The sequence below is a fragment of the Thermobia domestica genome, chromosome 8, assembly GCF_964235325.1.
Source record: "Thermobia domestica chromosome 8, izTheDome1.hap1.1, whole genome shotgun sequence".
NCBI lineage: Eukaryota > Metazoa > Arthropoda > Insecta > Zygentoma > Lepismatidae > Thermobia > Thermobia domestica.
The window spans coordinates 107,673,535-107,698,805 of record NC_137461.1 but is presented as its reverse complement, the minus strand read 5'-3'; the positions used below and the strand labels follow the sequence as shown (position 1 = coordinate 107,698,805).

The 25,271-nt window shown below is 36.9% G+C and overlaps 1 protein-coding gene across 5 annotated transcripts in view; it reads left to right on the top strand.

Moving 5' to 3' along the window:
- Positions 1 to 25,271, top strand: part of LOC145693133 (cytospin-A-like) — a 491,676-nt gene that overhangs the window by 264,225 nt on the left and 202,180 nt on the right. For all 5 annotated transcript variants that reach the window (XM_081768863.1, XM_081768862.1, XM_081768864.1 and 2 more), the window contains one exon: positions 13,603 to 13,662. In XM_081768863.1, coding sequence (XP_081624989.1) covers positions 13,603 to 13,662 — 60 coding nt within the window. The remainder of the gene's footprint in view (positions 1 to 13,602; positions 13,663 to 25,271) is intronic.

Below are 25,271 nucleotides of genomic sequence, written 5' to 3'. Positions count from 1 at the left end.
CAATGGCGGCCTCGAACAATGAAACTAACAACAATATGTAAAATCGGCAGGTACCATTCCCTATATATCTCAGTTGTAATCCGATGGGTATGCCAAGTTTGGTCAGTTGGTGGTAGAAAGTGTGGCAGATAAAGTTGATTGTATATTTAACAATGGTGGCCTTCAACAATGAAACTAACAACACTATGTGGAATCCACACGTACCATTCCCTAGATATTTCAATCTTAAATGGGTGTGCAAAGTTTCTTCACTTTCTGGTAGAAAGTACGGCAGATAAAGTTGATTCTTTGTTTAACGATGGTGGTCTTCAACAATGAAACTAACAACAATATGTGGAATCAACACGTACTATTTCCTAGATATCTCAATCGTAAATGAGTGTGCCAAGTTTGGTTAGTTTGTGGCAGAAAATATGACAGATAAAGTTGACTGTATATTTAATAATGGAGAAATCCAACGATTGTGTATTTAACAATGGTGGTCTTCAACAATGAAACTAACAACAATATGTGGAATCCACACGTACCACTGCCTAGATATTTCAATCTTAAAGGGGGGGGCCAAGTTTGGCCAGTTTGTGGTAGAAAGTATGGCAGATAAAGTTGATTGTTCATTTAACAATGGTGGCCTCTAACAATGAAAGTAACAACAATAAGTGAAATCAACACGCACCATTCCATAGATATCTCAATCGTAAATGAGTGTGCCAAGTTTGGTTAGTTTGTGGTAGAAAATATTACAGATAAAGTTGACTGTATATTTAATAATGGAGAAATCCAACCATTGTTTATATAACAATGGTGGCTTTCAATAATGAAACTAACAACGATATGTGAAATCGACACATAGCATTCCCTAGATATTTCAACTTTAAATGGGTGTGCAAAGTTTGGTCAGTTTGTGGTAGAACGTATGGCCGTTAAAGTTGATTGTTTATTTAACAATGGTGGCCTCTAACAATGAAACTATCAGCAATATGTGAAATCGACCCATATCGTTCCATAGATATCTTAATCTTCAATGAGTCTGCAAATTTTGTTTAGGTTGTTGTAGAAAGTGTGGCAGAAAAACTTGATTGTTTCTTTAACAATGGTGGCCTTCAACAATGAAACTAACAACAATATGAGAAATCGACACATACCATTCTCTAGATATTTCAATCTTAAATGGGTGTGCAAAGTTTGGTCAGTTTCTGTTAAAATGTGTGGCACATAAAGTTGATTTTTTATTTAACAATGGTGGCCTCTAACAATGAAACTAACAACAACAACTGAAATCGACAAGTACCATTTCATAGATATCTCAATGGTAAATGAGTGCGCCAAATTTGATTAGTTTTTGGTAGAAAGAGTGTAAGATAAAGTTGATTGTTTATGTAACAATTTAGAAATCCAAAGATTGTTTATTTAACAATGGTGGCCTTCAACAATGAAAGAACAACAATATGTGAAATCGATACATACCATTCCATAGATATCTCAATCGTTCATAAGTGTGAAAAGTTTGCTTAGTTTGTGGTAGAAATTATGACAGATAAAGTTAATCGTTTATTTAACAATAGAGAAATCCAACGAATGTTTATTTAACAATGGTGATCTTCAACAATGAAACTAACAACAATATGAGAAAACGACACATATCTTTCCCTAGATATTTTAATCTTAAATGTGTGTGCAAGGTTTGGCCAGTTTCTGGTAGGAAGTATGGCAGATAAAGTTGATTGTTCATTTAACAATGGCGGCCTCTAACAATGAAAGTAACAACAATAGGTGAAATCGACACGTACCATTCCATTGATATCTCAATCGTAAATGAGTGTGCCAAGCTTGGTTAGTTTGTGATAGAAAGTATGGCAGATAAAGTTGATTGTTTATCTAACAATGGAGAAATCCAACGATTGTTTATTTAACAATGGCGGCCTCGAACAATGAAAGTAACAACAATAGGTGAAATCGACTGGTACCATTCACTAGATATCTCAGTTGTAATCCGATGGGTATGCCAAGTTTGGTCAGTTGGTGGTAGAAAGTGTGGCAGATAAAGTTGATTGTTTATTTAACAATGGTGGCCTCTAACAATGAAACTAACAACAATATGTGGAATCCACACGTACCATTCCCTAGATATTTCAATCTTAAATGGGTGTGCAAAGTTTGGTCAGTTTCTGGTAGAAAGTACGGCAGATAAAGTTGATTGTTTACTTAACAATGGTGGCCTCTAACAATGAAACTAATAACAATATCTGAAATCGACACGTACCATTCCCTAGATTTTGTAACGTCCATTAACCAGATTATATCCGTTTTTGCTTAATTTTTGAACTGTTTATTTTATATTTGATTGTTTTAATTTTATTAGTTGTATATGTTAACATTGGTGACGGTGGCGCCATCTATCGTTTTAGACACAAACTGTTTGGACGTTCTGAATAACCTTAAGCACTTTCTGCGTTATTAGAGAAATACAGGGTGTCCGAGAAGTCCTTCCCTGATTACAGAAATTGATAACTCAGGCTAGAAATAAGATAGAAATATGAAACTGGTGTTGAATTGTTTACAAACTATAAAAGTTTTGGTCACATCAGTACATTTACACATGAGCACCCTTGGTAGCACGTAGCACATCTAGGCGATATTCAATTTCCATCCACACATTAGCCAACATCACTGGAGGGATCGATGCAACGACTGTGGTTATTCGTTTCTACAGGCTTTAATGCTCTTGACATCAGGTGGAGCCCTCCCAAATGTTGTCTGGAACTGTCTCTGCACCGTGGTTGGTGATCGTGTCTCATGGTACCACAGGACACACTGTGCCTTCTCCTGGTTGGTTGGCATGGCTTCTTGGGCTTCTTACTTACGTACTACAAACCTAAAACAAACAAAATTGAGACTTGGTAAAACAGAACAAACCTAACAAGTTTGTAAACAATTCAACACCAGTTTCATATTTCTATCTTATTTCTAGCATGAGTTATCAATTTCTGTAATCAGGGAAGGATTTCTCGGACACCCTGTATGTATTTCTTTTCGAATATGGGGTCTAATTACAGTTACAGGTAGGTTGCCCTCGAGACGAGACGAAATGAGTAGTAACATTTTCTCTGCTCGTTTCATAAATTTTGGCAGAAATCTAATCTCTTTTCGATTATCGAAGATTTTTCTCTGGTCTCGTATCGGTTCTACGATTTTTTTGTCTCGTCTTGAATTTTTTCTAGTCTCATTTTTTAAATGTACAAAATTGATGCCCTTATTTTTTTTCTTAATTTCACCTAGAAGTTATTAAAATCCTTTAACGTCACGATAGGTCCACAAACAGTGTGAAATAAGAACATTTAAACCAGGGGAAATATGACAATTAAAAAGACATTTTTGTTGTTTTTTTAATTTAAATAATATGTTTTATTAAAATCACTTGTGCTTGATTTTTTTTTAGATACGGAATATGATTTAAATGATATTCCTTTCTTAATTGGTAAACTACGCGAGTTTCAGGTTTCTTTATTATGTGATTTTAGAATAAAAATGAAATTAGGAGTATTCTAATATATATATATATATATATATATATATATATATATATATATATATATATATATATATATATATATATATATATATATATATATATATATATATATATATATATATATATATATATTTCTTTCAAGGTGTTTCTCACACGTAAAAGTTATTCCATACTAGTGCTACATTTTTATTTTTTCAACGTATAAAAAGGGAAGAGGAGGATTTAGAGTGATCCTCAGAAGTCACTTCACAATGATTGGACGATATATATACATACATACAGGACCGGATCCAGGATTTTCTGAGGAGGGTGCTCCAATAACTATCAGTACATTTGAATCAAATTTATTATTTTTAAAATGTCTTTAGGTATCTGTGATGTGTAACTATTGTGTTTAGCAAAACCGCTTTCTTTTAAACCCGAAACGGAAACGTGACATGAAAGTTTAGGAAAGTATTGCTATTTCCACTGCCTGGCCCTGTATATATATATATATATATATATATATATATATATATATATATATATGAAATCACTATTTTGGTGCAGAAAATATATATAAAAATGGTACTATGCACGGGAACCGAACTCAGAACGTCTCTCTCCGAATTCCAGTATGCTAACCGTATGGCCACAGAGTTCGGAACTGGCAATTCGCATTTTCATAACGTTTTAGTACCCCCTTTTTTGTGTGTCGATTCAAGCTCCATCCGTGAAGGCACTGTTTTTAATCCTGGATCAAATCACTTCCCTTTTTCAGGAGAATCCAAATGTGCAATAAGAAATGGAGATTCCCATTAAAAATTCTAAAATTACCTCCCATACCCCTGAAGAGTGTGATGATAGAGGTTGCGTTTGGTATCATTGTATAGCTTTTTCAAAACTATTTAACAGTGTCTTTGTTTTGATTTGCTGATCTGTATGTTTCGCGAGATATGGGACCGTTCCGGGACTTTTTTCGCACCCTTACACACACACACACACACATTTATATATATATATATATATATATATATATATATATATATATATATATATATATATATATATATATATATATATATATATATATCTAGGTATGTGTGTGTGCGACACCTTTTATCATAACTTTCTTATAATGGATATCACTATCTTTCACTTTAAAATCGTAAAATTTTCCAGTGTAAACTAATATATGAGCATGAATCGTGCATGATAGTAGAAGCACAAGGTTTTCAACAGTACTCTTGACACCATAAGCAATATTAGGCCAATACTTCAAAGTATGAAAAAGGACTGTGGTTAAATGATATAGTAGGACTTTAAAAGGTAGAAATATATTCTTACTCGATAGTTCGACATGAAAGTAAACATTTTGTGCTGTCTTAATTTGTAATCCAAACTTCCTCCCCAAACTCCTGTTTTGGTGTTTCGAAAGTAAGTGAAAACACGTCATATTTATTATTCTTAATTCATGGACTCTTTAGTATCTGTGTGATAAATAACGGTAGAAAAGGCAGACAAAATGAGAAAACAGAAATGGTTTATTCGACTTCATCAGACATTCTAGACTGGGCTGACCGGTTTCATAGTTATAGCTAGGAGGACCAAACTACCTTCCACATTGTAATATTGACTTCTGTTTTCCAGTAACAATAAAGAGGCCATAACTGTCAAGTAGAAAAGCAAGATAAAACGTATGTTCTTGCATCAATTACAGTAGATAAATTGTCAATTACAGTAGATAAATAATAGAAAACATCCTATTTTTTCTTTCACGAGGAATAAATAAAGTTATTATATGTGAGCAGTGAATTCCAGCTAAAAATTAGTTAGTTTTAAATGCCTGTGAAGTCAGTCATGGCACACATAGATCAGAAATAATATTTTCAACGAACTTCAAAAGTTTGTTACTGAATTCTCTATGTCTGTTTGTGTGTGTGTCCATTCTTTGCGAATTTTTCAATTTTGAGCCGTACTTTCGATAGAGCATCAAAAATTATCGAAAGAAGTGATGGAATTTTTCGCGTCAATCTTACCTCCGACTCCGGGAGATTTAAGGAGCCATATCTCGGGAATCGTAATTCATAAAGAGATGATATTGGTGTTAATCAACACCTAAAAGTATGGTACCAAATAGTAACTGGTGGCCACAGGCCAACTGGCCACCGTTTCCCAGATATTGGCCAAAAAATTCGGATTTCGGGAGATTTTAAGAAGCCATATCTCGGGAACCGTAAGTCATAGAGAGATGATTTTTGCGAATTTTTCAATTTTGAGTCCTCCATTTTGAGTACCTGTCTTCGTAAAACAACATATCCTTGAACGTTTTATCGGAACTCTTAAACAAAACAAGTGGAAAAAAACGTATTACTAAAGAAAGTTATAAATTGATGTTAGATATTATGTATTACAAGAATTGTTTAATGATTGATAATAATAATAAAGTACATAGAACAATTGATATACATCCTGTAGAAATTAACAAGAAAAATTAATTATTTTTAAGTTTGTTTTGGCAATGTTCTTGGAACATTCTCAACTGGTTTACATTATATTTTCGAATTGCATTTAGACTTCGCAAAGAAATATTTAATTTAACGTCTCACGCTTAATGCATTTTCGCTCAAAAAGATTGATAATGAAAATGAATGATTATGAATTAATTTGTGGAATGAGAGTATGGGAGGAAACGGAAATCACGAGAAAACTTAAGCTCATGATTTTGTCCACCACAAACTCGCCTGGAATCGAACCAGGGATCTCATCAGGAGGTAAGCCCTTTAGCGGTGAGTTACTGTGCCTCTATTTAGACTCATAAACTAACCCACAAAGTTCCGGTTCCAGGCCTGGATCCGAAAACCCGGTTAGGACAGTACCAATCAGGCGTCGTACTGTGTATGAAGTAATTTGAGAATTACAGGGCTCATAGCAAGTAACTTCTTTTTAAAAAACTAAACGTTACTTTTTTCAAGTTGGTCACTAAAAGTTACATCTTTTCAAAGTTGTCACTAAAAGTTACTTTTTTGGGAGTTAAAGTGACTTTATCGTGATTTATGTTTCGCATTGGCAGTTTTCTAAGAAAAATGTTATAAAAATAAATGGAAAAAGGCAAAAACTTGTTACTCATTACTCTTCTGAAAGCTTCGGTACTTTCTGCCACATGTGAAATAGTCAGCTTTATCCTCACTTCAGCTTTTATTCTTTCTAAAGCACAGTGGATATTTGGTGGATGCTTAAGCTCTCAAGGCGGTGCTGAGAACCCTTCTGTGTCTATTCTTTCTTCTATCATAATAGTCTTCTCTCGTAATAGTTAACGCTCCGCTCAACGTGTGTGTGTGTGTGTGTGTTTGTGTGGTTCATCATGTTCGTCTTGTGTCATGCTTCTTGTATGTTCTTCTTAAGAGTAGGTGATAAATTTGAATATTTCATGGCTTTAAGAACTCTGTGCTAAGTTAAATATGATATTCAAAGAAGAAATTCAGAAATAGGCCAGAACTGGTTCCACTTACTCAGAAGCTTCTTACATCTGCTAAGTCTGCTTACCGTAACTACAAAGGATACTTAGAAAACCTAAGAAAGGAGGAAGCTCAAAAAGAAGTAAAGAAAGAAGATGAAACAAAACAACAAAGAGAGAGGTGATGAAGAAATTGACAAAGGAAAAAAGGGGCATGATGAGATTTTGGTTACTTTTTGTGTGCTTTTGGTCACTTTTTCGTGTGCTTTTGGTCACTTTCCAACTATTTACAAGACACCATATCGCTATGAGCCCTGGAATTATAATATGCACAAATTAAAATATGTAATTATTCTGAAGAAGAATAAAATCATCCAAGAAACATAAGGTACCTCCCCTACCTTCCAATTCCTGGAAGAAATCTTTGTTTCCACCAATTTTAAATTCGAAATGATTTGAAAGCATTAATTGAGTGCAGAGAGATCCGGGTTCGAACTCCGTTGTTCGGATCTACGTCTCATACAGACTCACTGCTGAAAGGGACGCTAAACTCTAATCCAAGGAACCAACCAATTAATTGGGTACAAATATACTTCTAGTTCATTGAAAAGACGATGTTGTGAAGTGCTTTTATGTGATAATCATAGGTCATTTCCAATTTTCTTCGATTTGTAGCGGCAAGGAAACTGCTACTGCAATTGAGTTATGTGTCTGCATTGGACAGCTGTGTGCTCTTTGGAGTCCAGCCGAGGAGGAGAGCGTCTCCTTTTATTTGCAGAGGAGTTCTCCTTTCCTGCAGAGTCAAGCAGCTGGTGGATGGAGATCGATGACCTCAATAGAAAAATCTCATGCAATTGCTTATCTCACTGCACGAGACAGGGAAGGGGGTCGAAAACTCATAGAAGCCTTTATTTGTGCCAATGAGGTGCTTTTGCACGCCGATACACAGACGCTTGCTTGCTCAAGTGAAGTGTTTACATTTCGTGGCTGATGTCTGCCTGTGTTGCTTGGGTTTCAGGCACAGAGAGTTACTTCAAGACATAACCATAAATGTAATGATTGCACATCAGTAATGTTCAAAAATAAATAATATGAATAAAAAATAGATGAATATTTCATTGTTTTCGGCCTTGGGATAATGTAAAATAAAATCGAACTAGAAAGATATCATTCTTCGTCTCGGTTGATATTGCGCTATCAGTGTTCATGAAGTTGTACAGTTATCTGTTGTGCAAAGAGACACTTGTGATTTCTAATGATGTGGCTTTTTGTTAGTACTTAAAATCAGAGTACTTACATCTAAGACCATTATTAATTTACTTGTGCAAGTGAATGTCTCGTACACATAAGGGAGAAATCTGGCTAAAACTAGTTTCAGCACAGGAAAGCAGGAAAAACGAGACATTTTCCCGAGTTGTCAATAGAAACTGAAGCTAAGCTAAGAGGCTGGTAGTTGAAGACAGGGCCTATGGAATGGTTTCCAGAGCAATTCTAATCGGCTCTATCCGATGAAGGAAGGTAGACGGCCTACAAATCGAGCATAGCATAGGTCTTCGATATTCTGATTGATGATGATCTGATTGGTATTAGCTTTTACATGTACCGGTATTAAATTAAAGCTATAGTTGTTTTTGCATTATAGTAAAATATTTTGAAGAAGTAGTAGACCGAATTTCGTATTCCTGTCTGTTATTTTTTTTAATGGTTACAGGCAATTTACAATATTTATTATCCGGTTAGGAATAGGTTTCTTGGAGGGCACGGCAGTGACAAGACAACTCTGGTCGAGTGTAGCCTTAAAAATATGTATATAGTCCGGATGCACTGTAAGTCTACGTGCCATATGATCTCGATGCTGAAACAAGGTATTAAAATCTAATCAGTGAATGCTGGAATACTACATTATGATTCATGTGCATTATAAAAAAATAGAGAGAGAGAGAAAAAAGAAAGAATTTTAAAAAGCTTACCATGTTTCAGAAAGTAGGATAGGTGATTTTAAAGCATAGACTTTCAAATAAGGTTAAAAGTAGAAAACAATTTAGACCTTTGGTTCGTTGAACCAACTATATGTTGAGTGGTAGGGGTCGTTGAAAGTAAGATGGACGCTTCTTAAACAGGATTCTAAGTCAACAGCCAAAGTGTGAGTGCCAACCAAAATATGCTTTTCCATTGAACTTCCGCGTGAAGTCTCCAGTTGGAATACAATTTTCTGTACTGTAAAAAAAAATCTTTCAGTTTAACGTCCCACCATTATGCCCTTAGGGTAAGGGAGACGTATGATGAAGGCAAATAAATAATGATGGCAGGGTGTCTATCGGTCACGAAAGTCCCGAAAAAGTCACGAAATCAGAAAACAGTCATGAAAGTCAAGAAAAGGTCACGAAATTTAGCTTTTGGGTCACGATTTTTTTATCTGTACAAGTATAAATACAGACTGGAAAATTTTGTTCTATTAAACATCAAAATTCACCATCAAAAATATCCATAGTAGGCCCTAGATGCTACCAAATCGCAAGCGAAACACGCTCTTATCGCATGCATGAAAATTCGACCTGATTCGCACCCAAATTCTCTTTTGAAAATGTTACGAAATCTTACGGTTTCGTAAAGAAAAAGTAATGAAATTTCATTTTGGAATTTTAGTAGACACCCTGTAATGGAATAATTGATGGAATGAGAATGTGGAAGGTAACGGGAGTACCCCGAGAAAACCGTCAGATACGATATTGTCCATCTCAAACCTTATGTTGGATCGAATCAGGAACCACACGTACCAGAGGTAAGCGCTCTACCACTGAGCTACAGTGCCCAGAAAACAATTAAAATTGATTGACTGTTTCGAAGTTACTAACCAAAAACAAGGTGTATTGCATAAACCCATTTTTCATTCGTAGGTGATAAGTTTGGAATAAGTATAACCAAGTGCTGACTGGCATCCTGCTACCCTGCAAATGCAGGATGGTTACAGGGTGGGCCCACCTCAACTTCAGTTAGACCCCATTTAACCGAACAGCAGCATGAAACATATTTCTGGCTATCTTTATCTCATTGATGTCAAAATAAGTTAAATTTTGAAAACAGAATATTTTCTACTTCATATTTATAGATATCAAAAGATTCCATAGACAATCGGACCCTCAAATATTAAGGGCTTTTCGTCAGAGGAGAAGCTGATAACGAGCCATTTAACATTTTTTAAAACGGAAACATCAATTTTCGATTGCCCACTCCTATTCTATTCAGAAGCCCGTGATGTTTTAAATCGTTTCTTCCCAATTATTGTTGCGGAAAGGAGCGCTTTTGAACTCACTTTCCCCAGACCAAGGCTTAGAAGAAATCCATATTGATTTTATTTTATTTAACTAATGTATGTCCTTAATGAAAAAGAAAATAAATGTAGTCTCCGCATATAGGTCATTCCATGTCGAATCAACACAGGCTGGAACCCGACCATCTTAGATTTTTATGAAATTTGGGAAATATATTCTAATCATAGAATGTAGTTACCATGACAATTTGTAGTCCTATATCTCTTTTGGTTTTGCAATGATTCAAGGTCAAAGTTCACAAAAAATACAATTTCTGAAGATATGTACGAGCATCATCTCGTAGCTATCTTCATGTTGCTATAACTCTGGCCGTAATTGATCTAGGAACCTGAAATTAAACTTATTCCACAAGGAATTGAACAAACTTTCCAGTGACATGTAACAAACCAGTGTTTGGACAAAACATGTAGGCAAGGTTACGTGCTCTGACCTAACCTTGAATATCTCAAAACGTGACGCTTCCAAAAATTAAAAAAAAGTGTTTTTGGGGGGGAGGGGATATAAAATATGTATAGCTATGTGATGCATTAAATTCTTGTGTATATCATACTGGATGGTTTGTACATGTATAACACCCAATAATGAGCAAGACAGTGTGTGTAAGTGTTAAATTGACAGTCAGCATTACGTGTGAATTCTTTCAATCTGAAATCTTCCAACATTAGTTTCATATTTTAGTGAGTATTGCAAATACGATGCCTGTCCAGAAAATATCCGACTTTGAATTTCTCCGCGCACATCAGTGGTGCTTAGGCGATGCCATTGTGCACAGTGGAAGGAGACAGCTCAATGCACATTTATATATTTTTTTTCCTCTGCGTTTGGTTGTGTTAGTTGCTGCCTACTGAGCGCCGAATGTGGTTCTGTTATACGTGTTCGATTTTTTTTTATTTCTCTCACGATGACTGAACTAATTGAGCAAATATATTACATCAAATTTTGTCAAAAGCTTGATAGTGAAAGCGAAACAACATTCTTGAGATTCAACTGGTGTCAAGAGACAATGCTATTGGGTAACACAAATTAAGGAGTGGTTCAACCGATTCAAAAATGGCTTCACGTTAGTGGAGAGTGACCAGCGTTTTGGGAGGCCACAAACCACTTGGAATGCAGCTGTTATTGTGAGGGTGGAAAATCTGATAGAGGAAGATTGTCGTTTGACTGTTTAGAGATTGCCGAAGAGGTGGGGATCAGTATAGATTCCGTAGATCAGATTCTGCATGCTGATCTGAACATGCACAGAGTGGCATCGAAATTTATGCCCAAGGTTCTGTCGGCGGAACAGAAAGAACTTCGTCTTAAGGTTGCATGGGACTTGCTGGACACTACCAGCACTGATCTTGAGTCTCTGAACATCCTCATTGAACGGATACCTTCAAGAATTTGGGCCCCCACCTGTTTTTGAAAACAAGTATTTCCTTATATATATAGAGGTGGAATGACACTAAAACAAATGTAAATTTCTTTAGTTTTTGAGATTTTTACTTAATCCAAATACCTAAACCTACTATACATTGTTAAAAGAAAAAGTGAAGAAAGAGAAATGTGACGAAATGTTTTAAGCCAACGATTTGACAGATCATTCATATTACTAGGATTTTGAAAAACTAGTTACATTATAGTTTTAATATCTTGACTGAAACTCAGTGCCCCATAATGACCTCGATCTATCTATTCGTTGTTTAACAGAGGGTGATATCCTACCAGGCGTAAATTTTAGACTTTTCACTTGCACCAACCCAGTACATTATATTTCGCTTCTTTTCCTTTTTTTTTTTTTTGCTGCTTTATAATTTTCATAAATCTAAGAGCTCCACACAAGAAATTTGAAACTTTGTTGTCACGAGAAGTCTGTTCCACTCATCCTGAAATTTTTTATGATCGGAAAAATTTGCTCACTACAGCATTGGCCACTGGACCCTAACAGCACAAGATGTGCTAGGCATGTGTCATTTGGGTGTTCCAGCTACTTTTTAGGCACCCAACACTTGGCACATATGATATTCGTGTACTAAGTATGTACTTCAGCTTCTTACACTTTAGGCACTTGTTACACCTAATTGATATTTGCAACTATGCACCACAAATATAGCAGTTAAATACGTGGCTCAGTTTCGCACTCTAACATTTGTTTTTATGTCGTCACTTGGGACATATATCTACCATGTTCTAGGTATGTCCTTTAGGTACACATTGTTTCAGATACCCTAACAGCACAAGATGTGCTAGGCATTCGCCACTTAGGTATTCTAAATTCATCTCCCACATTTGATGCATTTGTTGCTTCTTTTTGTAAGCGATTGTGTATTAGAAGCAATAAACTCATCAACTTTATTAGATGGCAACTGTCGTCGATCATTTGAAAGTGAATATGGAAAAACCATGAAATAAATTAAATAGATACTCGTCAATTTGTTATAAAATTACATGGCGAGCAGATTTTATCTAATCCCAAACGGTTATAGTCGAATATATGCGGTTAAAGGAGCACTCTGATTAGCCGAATGAAAAAGACTTCAACAATTTATCCCTCTACAAGCGACGTTCTTTTTATCGCGTATAGGCGATTTAACATATTTTGGGGGAGTAATTTTGTGGTTCATTGACGCTTACGGCATGGGGAATATACCTAGAACATACTAGGCACGTTCCCCAGGTACATGTCAGGCATGTGTCTAGGGGCGGACATAGACTGTGACTATCATTTGCCATCCATGTGATTTCTTTCTCAGAAGTATATAAGGCACATACTGGACACAATCTCGTGTACCTGAGGAAACGTGATTGGCATATTCCTGCTATGCACTGTCAGTATAAATTTCAGAATTGTAAACCGTTTTGGCATTTCACAAGAGTTCGAAAGAAAATGTCTTCGCATTGATGAATGAGACATTCATTACACGTGTTAATATTACATATCCATAAGTGAAGCACCCTTCCATTGTATTGCCCGTATGAGTATTTTTTATTGTTGCTAAAATTTGGTATTTTCTATCAACATTTCAGTGATTCCGGTTTAAAAAAAAATACGAGAAAAGTCAGCATTGGGACATGAAAAGAAGGTGGGACATGAAACATTGTCGAACAAAATTGGGGCTCTTCCGATAAAGCTGGATTGTTCAACATTAGTTACCACTTCAACTGTAAAACTGTCACAGAAACTACTAAAAGTTAGAGAATGAGGTTTATGAAATTTTATTGCGTGTGTTATTCATCTGTATGAACTCTGTCAGAATTTGTAAGGATATATTGTGTGCTGTTTAATAAGACTGTACTTAACATAGGTGCTTTTGGTTTTCTTTTAGGGAGGCTGAAGTCAACCGGGGGCTCAAGGGTGGACGCAGCACTCCGCTATCTAAAGGAAGGTAAGTTTTGTGTTCTTTCATTAATACAGAATGTTATTTGGAAAATTGAAATATAATGGTACCACTTGATTAAATGTACATTTAAACCCTCCTAAAATGACCGAGACAATACCACATAGTTTCAAAACCTGTTAGTGCATAGCAGTCACGGATGCAAATGTGCTAACTTGATCATGTACTACGACTGCAGAACCTAGTGGTACCAACACTGTTGGTCACACTTTTCGCTCCGAACGCAAAATTTGGAATTATCGAACTCTCCGTTGTCTCCCGGTACTTACATCATGCGTCCTCGATGCGTAGAACGTATTCAAAAATACTCGAAAGTACTCAAATCTTCCAGACAAGCGCTTTTCCAGATCATGCTCTAGTTCTGCTACTCGCTACAAGATAGTACGGTATACTTTGACTATAGATATACCACATTGACTTGACACCTAGTCATCCATTCCAAGCGCTGCTATCGGCTGAAGGAATTCCACTCCCTTTGGCGTAGATGGCTGCAAGGCTCTCTCCTTAGCAACTGAACCCTCATTGGCTCAACGCGTGGGTGTGACCCTTAGTTCGCATTTTTTGCGACGGCTCAAGACGTTTTGGCAGCACTATAACCAAGCTTGTTTTGCGTAATTCCACCACTTCCGCCAAGATGTCGCTGGCGCTACACTATGTTGATTATATGAGCTAAAGTGATGACAAAATGTCGGGCCGTAGCAAAAATGCGAACTGAAGCTCATATCCTCGACACACCCACGCGTTGAGCCAATAAGGGTTCAGCTGTTGCTAAGCGAGAAAGCCTTTAAGAGTCCCTATCACTGCGAAATTAAAATACCGCTAATTTTACAGTAATTATGTGATATGTTCAAATAGATAAAAGGTAATCGAAAAGTGGATCAAGACCTCCCTAGACGATGTTATTTTGGATGAGGTATCGTTATCACGAGTCACCTAGTAGCTTTCCGTTTGCAGTTATTTAGAAACGCGAAAATAAATGCCGATTTTCTAAATGTCTGGAAATCGAAAGCAAATAAACGAGTCATGATAACGGTATCTCACGCAGAATAATATTGTCTAAAGTTTATTCAAGGAACGTTCAGTACCTCATGTAAACAAATACACGTGGTGATTGTTTCATTTTATTGGTTAAAGAGCCTTGGAACATCCATGCGGCAGAAGAAAATAGTCCATTGTTAGAAATAGTTGTTCAATGTTTTTGTTGCTTATAAGGCTCATTATCAGAAATGAAATTTCCTTACAGTGAAATAACAGAAACAACACGGTGTCTAAGAACTAAATTGATTTAATGCAATAAAAGAGAATACGCATGCGTAGAAGGTGGCTTTGACCCATCTTACGCGCGAATCACAGTTTACAATATGGCCGCGTGCGGGAAGTATGTAAAACACGGACAGGATACAAGCACGTGCTTCTCGAAAGAAGCGCTGACCGATAGCCAATCATCCGATGACTGGCGGAGTAATAGCATTCTGCAATGTTTACTTCTGGATCAGAAGGTTCGTTGAATGGACTTTAGGGAGATCTTGTTCCACTTTTCGATTATCTTTTATCTATTGGAAGATATCACATAATTACTGTAAAATTAGCGGTATTTTAAATTCGCAGTGATGAGGCCTCTTAACGACAGGGAGTGGAATTCCTTCAGCCGATCGCAGCGCTTGAAAGGGAATACTAGATGTCAAATTAATGTGGTATATCTATAGCTAGGTGTTGGCCCTTGGGACTTAGAACTAGGGATGGCCAGACGGATCCGGATCTCGGATATCCGGATCGTACAAGATCCGGATCCGGATCCTATAAGATCCGGTTCTGGATCCGGATCCGAAATTTCGGATCTTGGATCCGGATCCGAAATTTCGGATCTTGGATCCGGATCCGGAATTTCGGATCTTGGATCCGGATCCGGAATTTCGGATCTTGGATCCGGATCCGGAATTTCGGATCTTGGACCCGGATCCGAAGTTTTGTATCGTGGATCCGGATCCGAAGTTTTGAATATTGGATCCGGATCCGGATATCCGGTTCCTGGATCCACACCCGAAATTTCGAAGTTCAGATTCATACTCCTGTTTTGAATATTTTAGGCCTTAGATTGAGACCCAGAACTAAAATATCCATATGTATAAAATTGACTAGGTGAATTTTATCTAACTCAGTGGGAAGACAATTCAATTTAAATTACATCAAAATCTCATTTTCACATTTTTCGGGTTAGACCATTGTTCCGCACACCCCATCATTTAGTCTTTAGTATATCTTTAAACGTACTACAAGTATGCCACTTTCATCTGAAGTCAGTAGTTGTATAGATCTGCCTTTTGTTATATATTAATCGAGTTAGGATTAAAATTCGATTGTTTGTGAGACCTATGATAATATTTTCAGAATGAGTTATAACGTTGAAAAACTGCATAGTAATGCTGCATATTTTCTTTGTGCCACATTGGAATTTAATGTAGTCTACCTTATACAATCGGCTCTTATGGTTAATTCAATGATCTGAACTCCTGCAGCATTACGCTAAAATCATGGATGTCTTTGAATTTTCGTCATTTCTATTTTTTTTTTTATTACGAGCAAAATAAATATCATAAGCGGTATTTTACATAATACATATAGACGCAGATCAGTCAGTTGATTGCTTAAAGTTTATAGCAAAGCTATTACATTTCTAAGACACTGGCGGCCTTAGGACAAAATCCATGGCTTTCCCATAAAATCTTAAATATCTCTATATAAAAAGGGCAAAGTCCTGAGTGACTAAGTGAGTGAGTGACAGATCACCGTACAGACCAAATCGCTTAAGCTACAAACTTGAAATTTGGACAGTTTATAGGGTTTGTGACGTAGGATACCACTAAGAAAGGACTTTGGGAAATTCGACGAGGAAGGGGGGAAATGGGGTGGAAAATATTGATGATTCTTGACGTTAGATACTTCAAATTTGGTATTTGGGTTTCTCATTGAAAATAATTTGATGCTTGTTAAAGTGCTTTTTGATATTTAAATTAGAAGAGGAAGGGAAGATGTAGAAAGTAAAAGAACGGGTGGTAATTGCAATTATTGCAATTAGTATAATAATATGCCTATATCTCGGAAACTTAAAGGGTTAGAAACATGGAATTTGGTATTTGGACTTCTCACTTAAAATAATTAGATACGTATTTCAACGTTTTTTTTTATGTGTGGCCCAGAAGGGAAGAAAAGGGGCGAGAAAAAAATTAAGTGGGGATTACAATTATTGTATTAATATGTTATATCCTTTAAGGTTAGAGACTTGAAATTTGGTATTTGCACTTCTCATTGAAAATAATTTGACATGTGTTTGTGTTTTTTGACGTTTTAGTAAAAAGTAAAAGAAAAGAGATGGAAAGGAAAGAGGGTGGGGATTGTAATTATTATAATAACATGTCGATATCTGGGAACCTCTGAAGGTTAAGAGCATAGAATTTGGTATTTGGACTTTACATTTGAAATAATTAGGTATGTACTTAAGCGTTTTTTTTATGTATGTCTTAGAGGGGAAGTAAAGGGGCGGGGAGAAAAGACTTTTATATCTCGGAATCCTGGAATGTTAGAGAAATGAAACTTGTTATTTGAACAAAAATTCGTTATCTTGTGAAATGAAATGTTTTACATCCCACGTTTATGCCGGTTAGGCTAAAGGAGACGGTGATTATGAGAAATAAATGAAATGAAGAAAGTAGGAGGAAACGGGAAAACCCCGAGAAAACCCACGAGCACGGTGTTTGTCCACCACAAAGTCCACACGGTGCAAGCTGGGATCGAAACAGGGACCCCAAGCACCGGAGGTGAACGCTCTACCACTGAGCCACCGCGGCCCCTTAAAAATTCGTTATGTTTGCAGGCGTATGATGTGCGAGGCCGTAGACCGAGCAAATGTGTGGGCTGGGGGAAAAGCCCCCATGTACTCGCACTGAAATTCGGTATGTCTCGGGATACCGGAATGTTATTACATACAATTTGATATTTGAACTGAGATTCGGTATGGTTGTAGGTTTACGAGGTACGAGGTCATAGGCCGATCAAATGAGATATCAGAGGGTCTAAGGGCAAATTCCCAGACATTTCTTTTTAAATTGATTATGATTAGAGGCTTTTGTTGTGCGAGGCCCTAGTAACGGGGGTCTAGTGGCGAAGCCCCCAACTAGCCGAGGTCTATTAAGTATATAAATGTATTTGCGTAATGACTGGAAATTGCATGTATGCCTGTGGACAAAATTGCATAAGTAGCCACGAGAAATGACAATCCTTTAAGATAAAAATTTTAAAAAGCTACCAAAATGTACTCTTGAATGAGTTGTATAAAATTATGTTTGCGCAGGGGCGAATCCAGAACGGACTCTTGGAGGGGGCGGATGGATTCTTAGGGAGCGGTTGGGGATGCTAGCAGTGAAAAATTACTTAAATGGTCTGAAATTGCCACAAATTACTACTAAAATACACTGTTAATGGTGGCGCTGGGTAGGGGCAAACGACTTTTCGCCCTCCCCCTGCATCCGCCTATGTGTTTACATGAATGATATAGCTCCTTATACAACCTATGCAGAGTTAATAGTAGTGGATTACTAATTACAAAGATACGTGTTACTGCTCGAGACTCCATATGGTATTTTGTATACACATACAGTACATTAATACATTGATTTTGATACATTAATTGCCATTTAGAACTTCATCTCTACTACAATTCTTAATTCTAACTGGAGTGGTACGGTCACAGAGAAACGTATTTTTAAAGAAAGAAAAAAAAATGCTCATCAAGAGCAAGAAAAGGAAGTTGCTCCTTAATTTGATTTGATCTATATTTTATGGGCTGTTCTATTAGCAATGGCCTAGCCCATCACGACTAGGAAATGGCCTCATTCAGTGACCACAATAACTCAGAAAGAATTAGAAAAGTAAGCAGCCAGAGTCTAATGAAGAAGCTTGGGCTTGAGACTAAGGTTTCATCCCAGCATTTGACTAGTGTTACAGAATACAAAGGACAAATTTCCACCAGGACGACAGCTTTAAAAAAGATTTACTACCTTTTCGGTCAAGTATTTCCACTAGAATCTAATCTGACAATGAGATTGCTCTCACCTAACTCGACAGTTTTACTCAATCAAATTTGGAGTAATTGTGACATATTAAGGCACGAAAACCAAATATCAACAGAATGAAGGGAACGCAAGGCTGTCACACGATCAGATACCAAAAGTGTCTTAAAATCTTATTTTAAGCATAGGAATGAAAATCACTTTGTCAATAATTTCGAAAATTTTGCTGATTCGGAACACCCGAATTTTCTGACACGGAGTTTCGAATCCGGATTCAAGATCCGAAATTTCGGATCCGGATCCAAGATCCGGATTTTCGGATCCGGATCCAAGATCCGTTTTTTCGGATCCGGATCCAAGATCCGAAATCTCGGATCCGGATCCAGTGTCCGGATACCGGATATCCGGACCCAAGTGGATCCGGATATCCGGATCCAAAAATATCCGGATCTGGCCATCCCTACTTAGAACCATATGACGGGGCATTGAAGTATACAGAGTTCATTACACTAGGATTAACTGGTGGCGCCACCAGTAGCAGGTTCAAAAGTTGTTTGATCATCGGCGCCCGATCTGTGTGATTCATCAGACCGCAATATATTGTCACTCTGTGTAGTGTTGGTTGTTTCTTGTGATTCACGAGAAAATGGCAAGTGATACTGAAGGTAGTGACGCAAATGCAGTGAAGATAAAAATTCATTTCCAAGGAGGGATTGGACATTCCAATGCCTAATAGTTCAAAAAATGATGACTTTCACATTCGAAAGTAGTTTTTTTTTAATTTTTTAAAAAACTTAATATCGTCCGCACAAAGATAATCGAATAGTGTGTAATATAGTTCTTTATCTTGCCTTGACATTAATATTGGGTGTATGTACACTTTCTTCTTTCTTCGCCTCTTTTCATCAAGAGGGCAAGGAAAAGCATGCTTTCACTCACTGAAGACATTTTCTCATGAAAATATTCGTCTAGTTTTGTTTGCGCTACTGGTGGACGATACCGTGGCGCAATCAGTGGCCTAATGTAATAGAGCCCTTATGTAGCCGTTAGGCTAGAAAGTTTGGAGACCTCTGATATAGCTATTATTTAATATTTTAAAAAGCCAAGGATTCTCGCTAGGGATTAGGTTTCAGTTACTTCTTAAGGATCTTCGCTGTACTTCGCATTGCGTTTCCTTTTGGTTTGTATTTGTTTTAATTCTGTAATTGAGTAACAGACGAAATAATTATGGAAAATAAGCCACTTAATGCTGTCAAAATAAAATTTACTGAATGAAATAATAGATATTTTTCAGACCTGTTATATAGTACAGAAATTTGAGCGTTGTTCTAGTGGCTAGCGCGTGTGCTTGTGATGCACAAGGTCCCGGGTTCGATTTCCGATTGGAGAACCTCGACCGCCATAACCCAAAACTGCAGGTTTCGTCGTTGGTTGGACGTTAAACTCAAAAAAGTTTCCTTTCATTTGGTCTGTTACCCAGTTGCCGTCTACCTTCACTCTTTTAGCTTGCGAGTGTATTCTAGAAGATAGTCTTAAAGCCGAGATGCAATGTTGGGTGCTTAGTTTACCAGTTCCAGTCATATAAGTGACAATATTGCAGAGCGCATTGATCGGATACTCTGCACATTGAGTATTGAAATCGTGTTGCCAAAAGAAATGTTGCATATTATTCACAAAGATGACCTTTGCCTTTAAGTTAAGATAGTGCTTTTCTTGTCACCATTTGAGGTTCACGTTCTTCATAGCAAGAACAGCTTTCTTTTGAAGATATTGGAGGATTATTGTTATTTACTGAGTAATCTAACTACAACATGAGATCCGAGCCTACGGGATCTCACCATGAATTGATCCAGGTTTCCCATATAAAAGGCAATGACGCTAACCTTTTTAGTCACGAGGCAGCCCCATTCCTGAAGAAGATTGCACCAGTATTAGGTGATTAAAAAAATAAATAACAACTTGTAGTCAGCCTTTCGATCATTATATCTAGGTATTCGTATTTATGAGATTCTTTGTTTCTTAAAGTTTAACGTACCTTTTCAGCACGCGACTTTACAAGATATGGGCCTACAGCTTAAGGTGACATCTGAACTGCCTTAAATATGTTCAGTGCTCTTCTCCTGGGAATCGAACCCTGGATTACTTGCACCAAAGCCACACATGCTGGCTAAAGACCAGCTGGAAAGCAATCAGTTCTATTGGAATATCATAATGGGTTCAAGTGTTTATTTCTGTTTTAAGGTGCTGTTATATCAAGTATACTAAAAGAGTCGATAAAATGTACAAAAAATTATAATATAAAGTGTTTGGAAATGACAGTGTTCCATGAAAGCTTACTCACGTATTTGTTTGTGGCAAAGCGTACATTGGTCTATCCGGAGTCGAATTCAGGATCATCTGTCTTAATGTGAACCCTCTACTATAGATATTCACCTTATTTTGTTATATTTTCTGGGAAATTAAGGATGACATAATGCACCGGAACTAAGTTTTAAGAGGAGAGGACTTAGTCCTGTCCGATCTTATCCTTTCTGACGAAAGTTCATTTTCAATATATACTTGATTTTACATTTTCATGTTTGATTTTTTCTTCTAGATAAGAGAAATTACACATTTCATCTCCCACAAAATGGTGAGGAAGGGTAACTGCCTTCCGGCGCCACTGAATTTAATTAAGGGTGTCGACTTGATTACATTTCTTTGGCTTAATGGTTTCACAGAAACGTAAACATAATGTTATTCACAGAAAGTTGGTATGGATATTATAATTGAAGTAGGTAAACAACTCGAATGCCTTTCTTTCATATGATTTCTGTGCTGTTACCTAGACGGCCATTGTTCTTCCGATCGTGTAATGGTAGCGCTTATGTGTATGTATCAAGCAGTGGCACATAGGTAGCTGTCTGCATTCCGTTTCTGGGAATATTCTCATCACGGGGCAATCGACGGCGACCTGTATTCCCAACAGGTTTTGTTTCAATGCTTAGTGGGTTTTTGGCACACATCTTTCTAGGCTTTGTATATACATTCATTCATGTAGCTGAGACATGCATGTGCTTCCCTCGAAGACCCGGAAGTGTTACGAAGGAGAATAAAGTTGCAAGACTTGTAGCTTGCAGGAGACAAATTTTGGATTTTGAACATAAATATTACCATCATAACTGATACAGTTTGTATATATATATTCATTTCAATTGCAATAGAAGGGATACATACTCATGTTGAGAAGACATAAATAAATTTAAGAAGTTTGGGTTATTTTTCGACTATTGCGTTATGTACGTAGCTCAGCTAAGGAAGTATTTTCGAGAAGACGAGTCACTTAAAATTCATGTTGTTTAAATCATAATGCTTTCATGGTTTGTTGAAATTATAACAGATATCAATTTTGTTGTAATGGAGTGCGCGAAATTTTAACCCCTAGGATGGCCTTAAGGGCGAGCCACTACCTCCCCAGTGACCAACTGCGAGTAACTCTAGGCTTAAGGTGCAGTGGTGCCCACCCCCCCTTATGTCTATGACGCACCCCCCCCCAATTGTCTATCCGTAGGTGTTATTCCATGAAAAAATCTTCTTTTCGATTAATTTTACCCCCCCTCATCAAACATATTTATATAGATTTTAACCCCCCCCCAAATATTTCAATGACGCAGTTTGCGTCATAGCCCCCCCTTGTGGGCACCCCTGAAGGTGTATCGGTTTATCGTCGCAGAAACAAAAGAACACCATTGCATCCTGCCCAGTATAGGGTTACCTTACGAAATTATCGAATGCCAGACATTCTTTCAGAAAATGCCAGACATCCATTAAAAAGCCAAACTTTTTTTTTTTTTAAGTTTGAAAACACCTTACCTTATAATTGTGTTGATGATGTGCAAACTTCGATTGATTGGTTTAAGTTTAAAGGGACGTGAGCAGCGAGACTAGTTTGTTCCGGTCTCGATAAGGCCAATGACCGACACAAGCTGTACATTAAACATTCTCACAAAGGAAGGTCATGAACTGGCTCCGCTGAGATCCGAACCCGATACAATTGTGTTTGCATTCGTATGTTATAATTAGATGAATCGAAAAGTTATACGTGTCACCGGTCGGGATATCGTGAGTTAGAACATATTTTGTAATTAAAAGCTATTAGCTGGCAGAATAGTTTGAACCGGACCATTTGTTCAAAAACGATTGGGTAGATGAAAAACTCGACGAACACGTATCCCATCACTTCTCAAGGGCACACTTTTTGGGGTAAAAAATGTTTGCTTCAGGTTCCCCCGCAGGGTCCCAGACGGGTTCAACTCAAAAGTTTCAAATAGTAAGAGGGCTTAAGTAGCATATCGTTTGAAAGCTGTTGTGAAACGAAAGAAGATGGAGCAAGTCTCGACTCTCTACGATAACCCTATGCAAAACTGTCGGCGGGTCAAACAAACTAAAACTTAATTGAAAAGTCCATAGCCACCCCTATAAATCTGAAATGGTGAGAAATGTGAAAACAGGAAAACACATGTGGCATTATTTCCAAGTACAACGATTTAAAGTAAAAATGTCTTGTCCCAGGGTCCCAGGTGCGGTTCAACTCAAAAGTTTCGAAGGCAAGGGAGGTTAAGTAGCGCATCGTTTGAAAGCTGTTGTGAAATGGAAGAAGATGAGTTCACAATGACGGACTAATTTATGTATGATACAAACAGGATGGAAAATGAAAGTGAGAATAACAAAGAAATAAGAAATAATCGAAATGGTAAATAATAATAAAAAAAAATACAAAACAATAGTAGTCTCCGTTCTATGATGCTTCCAATCATCTGTTGCGGCGATTAGAGCTGCCAGCTGGTGGCAACAACTTCGGTTCTTCGGTCGGGTCATTCGTAAATCTCTTTATTTCAACGGGTCGAATGAATGAATATGCAACATAATTGAGTTTGATGTGATAAGGGCGTAAGCGAGGTTTCGCCCGTTTTGCATCAACCACATAAGTGGCTTTTACCATGCTTATTTAGCCTCCTGTCAAAATTCCAACTCAATATCGGAATAAAATGTCCGCATATTACATTGTTATATATATATATATATATATATATATATATATATATATATATATATATATATATATATATATATATATATATGATGTAAACACTACTTAATTTTCAAGATCGTTTTCCTCCAAATACATATTTCAGACTTACCCCCTTATTCCAGCAAACTCCTCAATTGTCAGCTGTGATTGCCAGATGCAACATAATTGTGAGCATTTACGTACAAACTCATTTTTCAGGATGGCAGTCATGTTGGATTACAAATGATACGTCTTTGACTTTCCTGTGGATATCTACTATTGACAATAAACGTAAATACCACATTTCGCTTCTCCAGCTCCAGTGGTTTGAGCTGGACATGGGTGTGATGCATAGTGTGGCATTTTGAACTCAAGATGTCGCGTTTTTAAACATTTCGTATCTTCCGTCACGTACGCTTATTGATCAACATTCGTGCCAAGTTTGGGTTTCCTAACTTCAGCAGTTTAGAGTGCCTATAATTGCGACATAGAGTTTAAGCGGCCATCTTGGACTCAAGGTGGCCATAGACTTTTCAATTAAGTTTGTGTTTACATTTTGACCCTCTATCATTTTGCACAGGGTTATCGTAGGGAGTCGAGACTTCCATCTTCTTTCATTTAACAACAGCTTTCAAACGATGTACTACTTAACCCCTCTTGCTACTTGAAACTTTTGAGTTGGACCCCGTCTGGGACCCTGCAGGGTTGTTCGTTGAGTTTTTCATCTACCCAATCATTTTCAAACAAACGACCTGTTTCAACCTATTGTGCCAGCTAATAGCTTTTACATTACAAAATATGTTCTAACTCACGATATCCCGACCAGTGGCACGTATAACTTTGGGATTCGTCTAGTTATAACATATCGAATAAAACACAATTGTTTCGTTCGGATCTCAGCACAACCAATTCGTGACCTTTCCCTTCAAGTGTAAATCAAATATAAGATCTACAAATTAAGAGAAAACAAAAACAATAAAAAATAGAAAAGAGGTCGCGGAAAGGCCAAATGAATAAATGACAAAATATAAAATGCATAACAACGAAAAAGCTTTTGAAAAACAAGTTACAGAAACTCGTAATTAATAATAACTAAACGTTGTTGACTTGTTACAGTATACTCACCACAACTGGCACCTGACAGTACCACATATTATATTTAAAACATAGTTGCCAGGTCATTTCAAAATCATACGTACGAATACCCATACCTTTACATATAGAACAAATTTACATACCTAATAATAATAATAAACATGTACGTGCTAACTCTAGTGTTTGTTCATTGTACACCATAATAAACTACCTGGTAATGTCTAATATTGTAAACAAATGAATTAAAATCTTAGTCATTCAGTTTATTAGTAAATAATAGCTGTTATTATCTCTTCGATTACGCATAGAAATACCAGTTATATACAGTTATTGTATATATACTGTTTGTGTATAGAAATCTTGACAAATCATGGCCTTAAATGCAG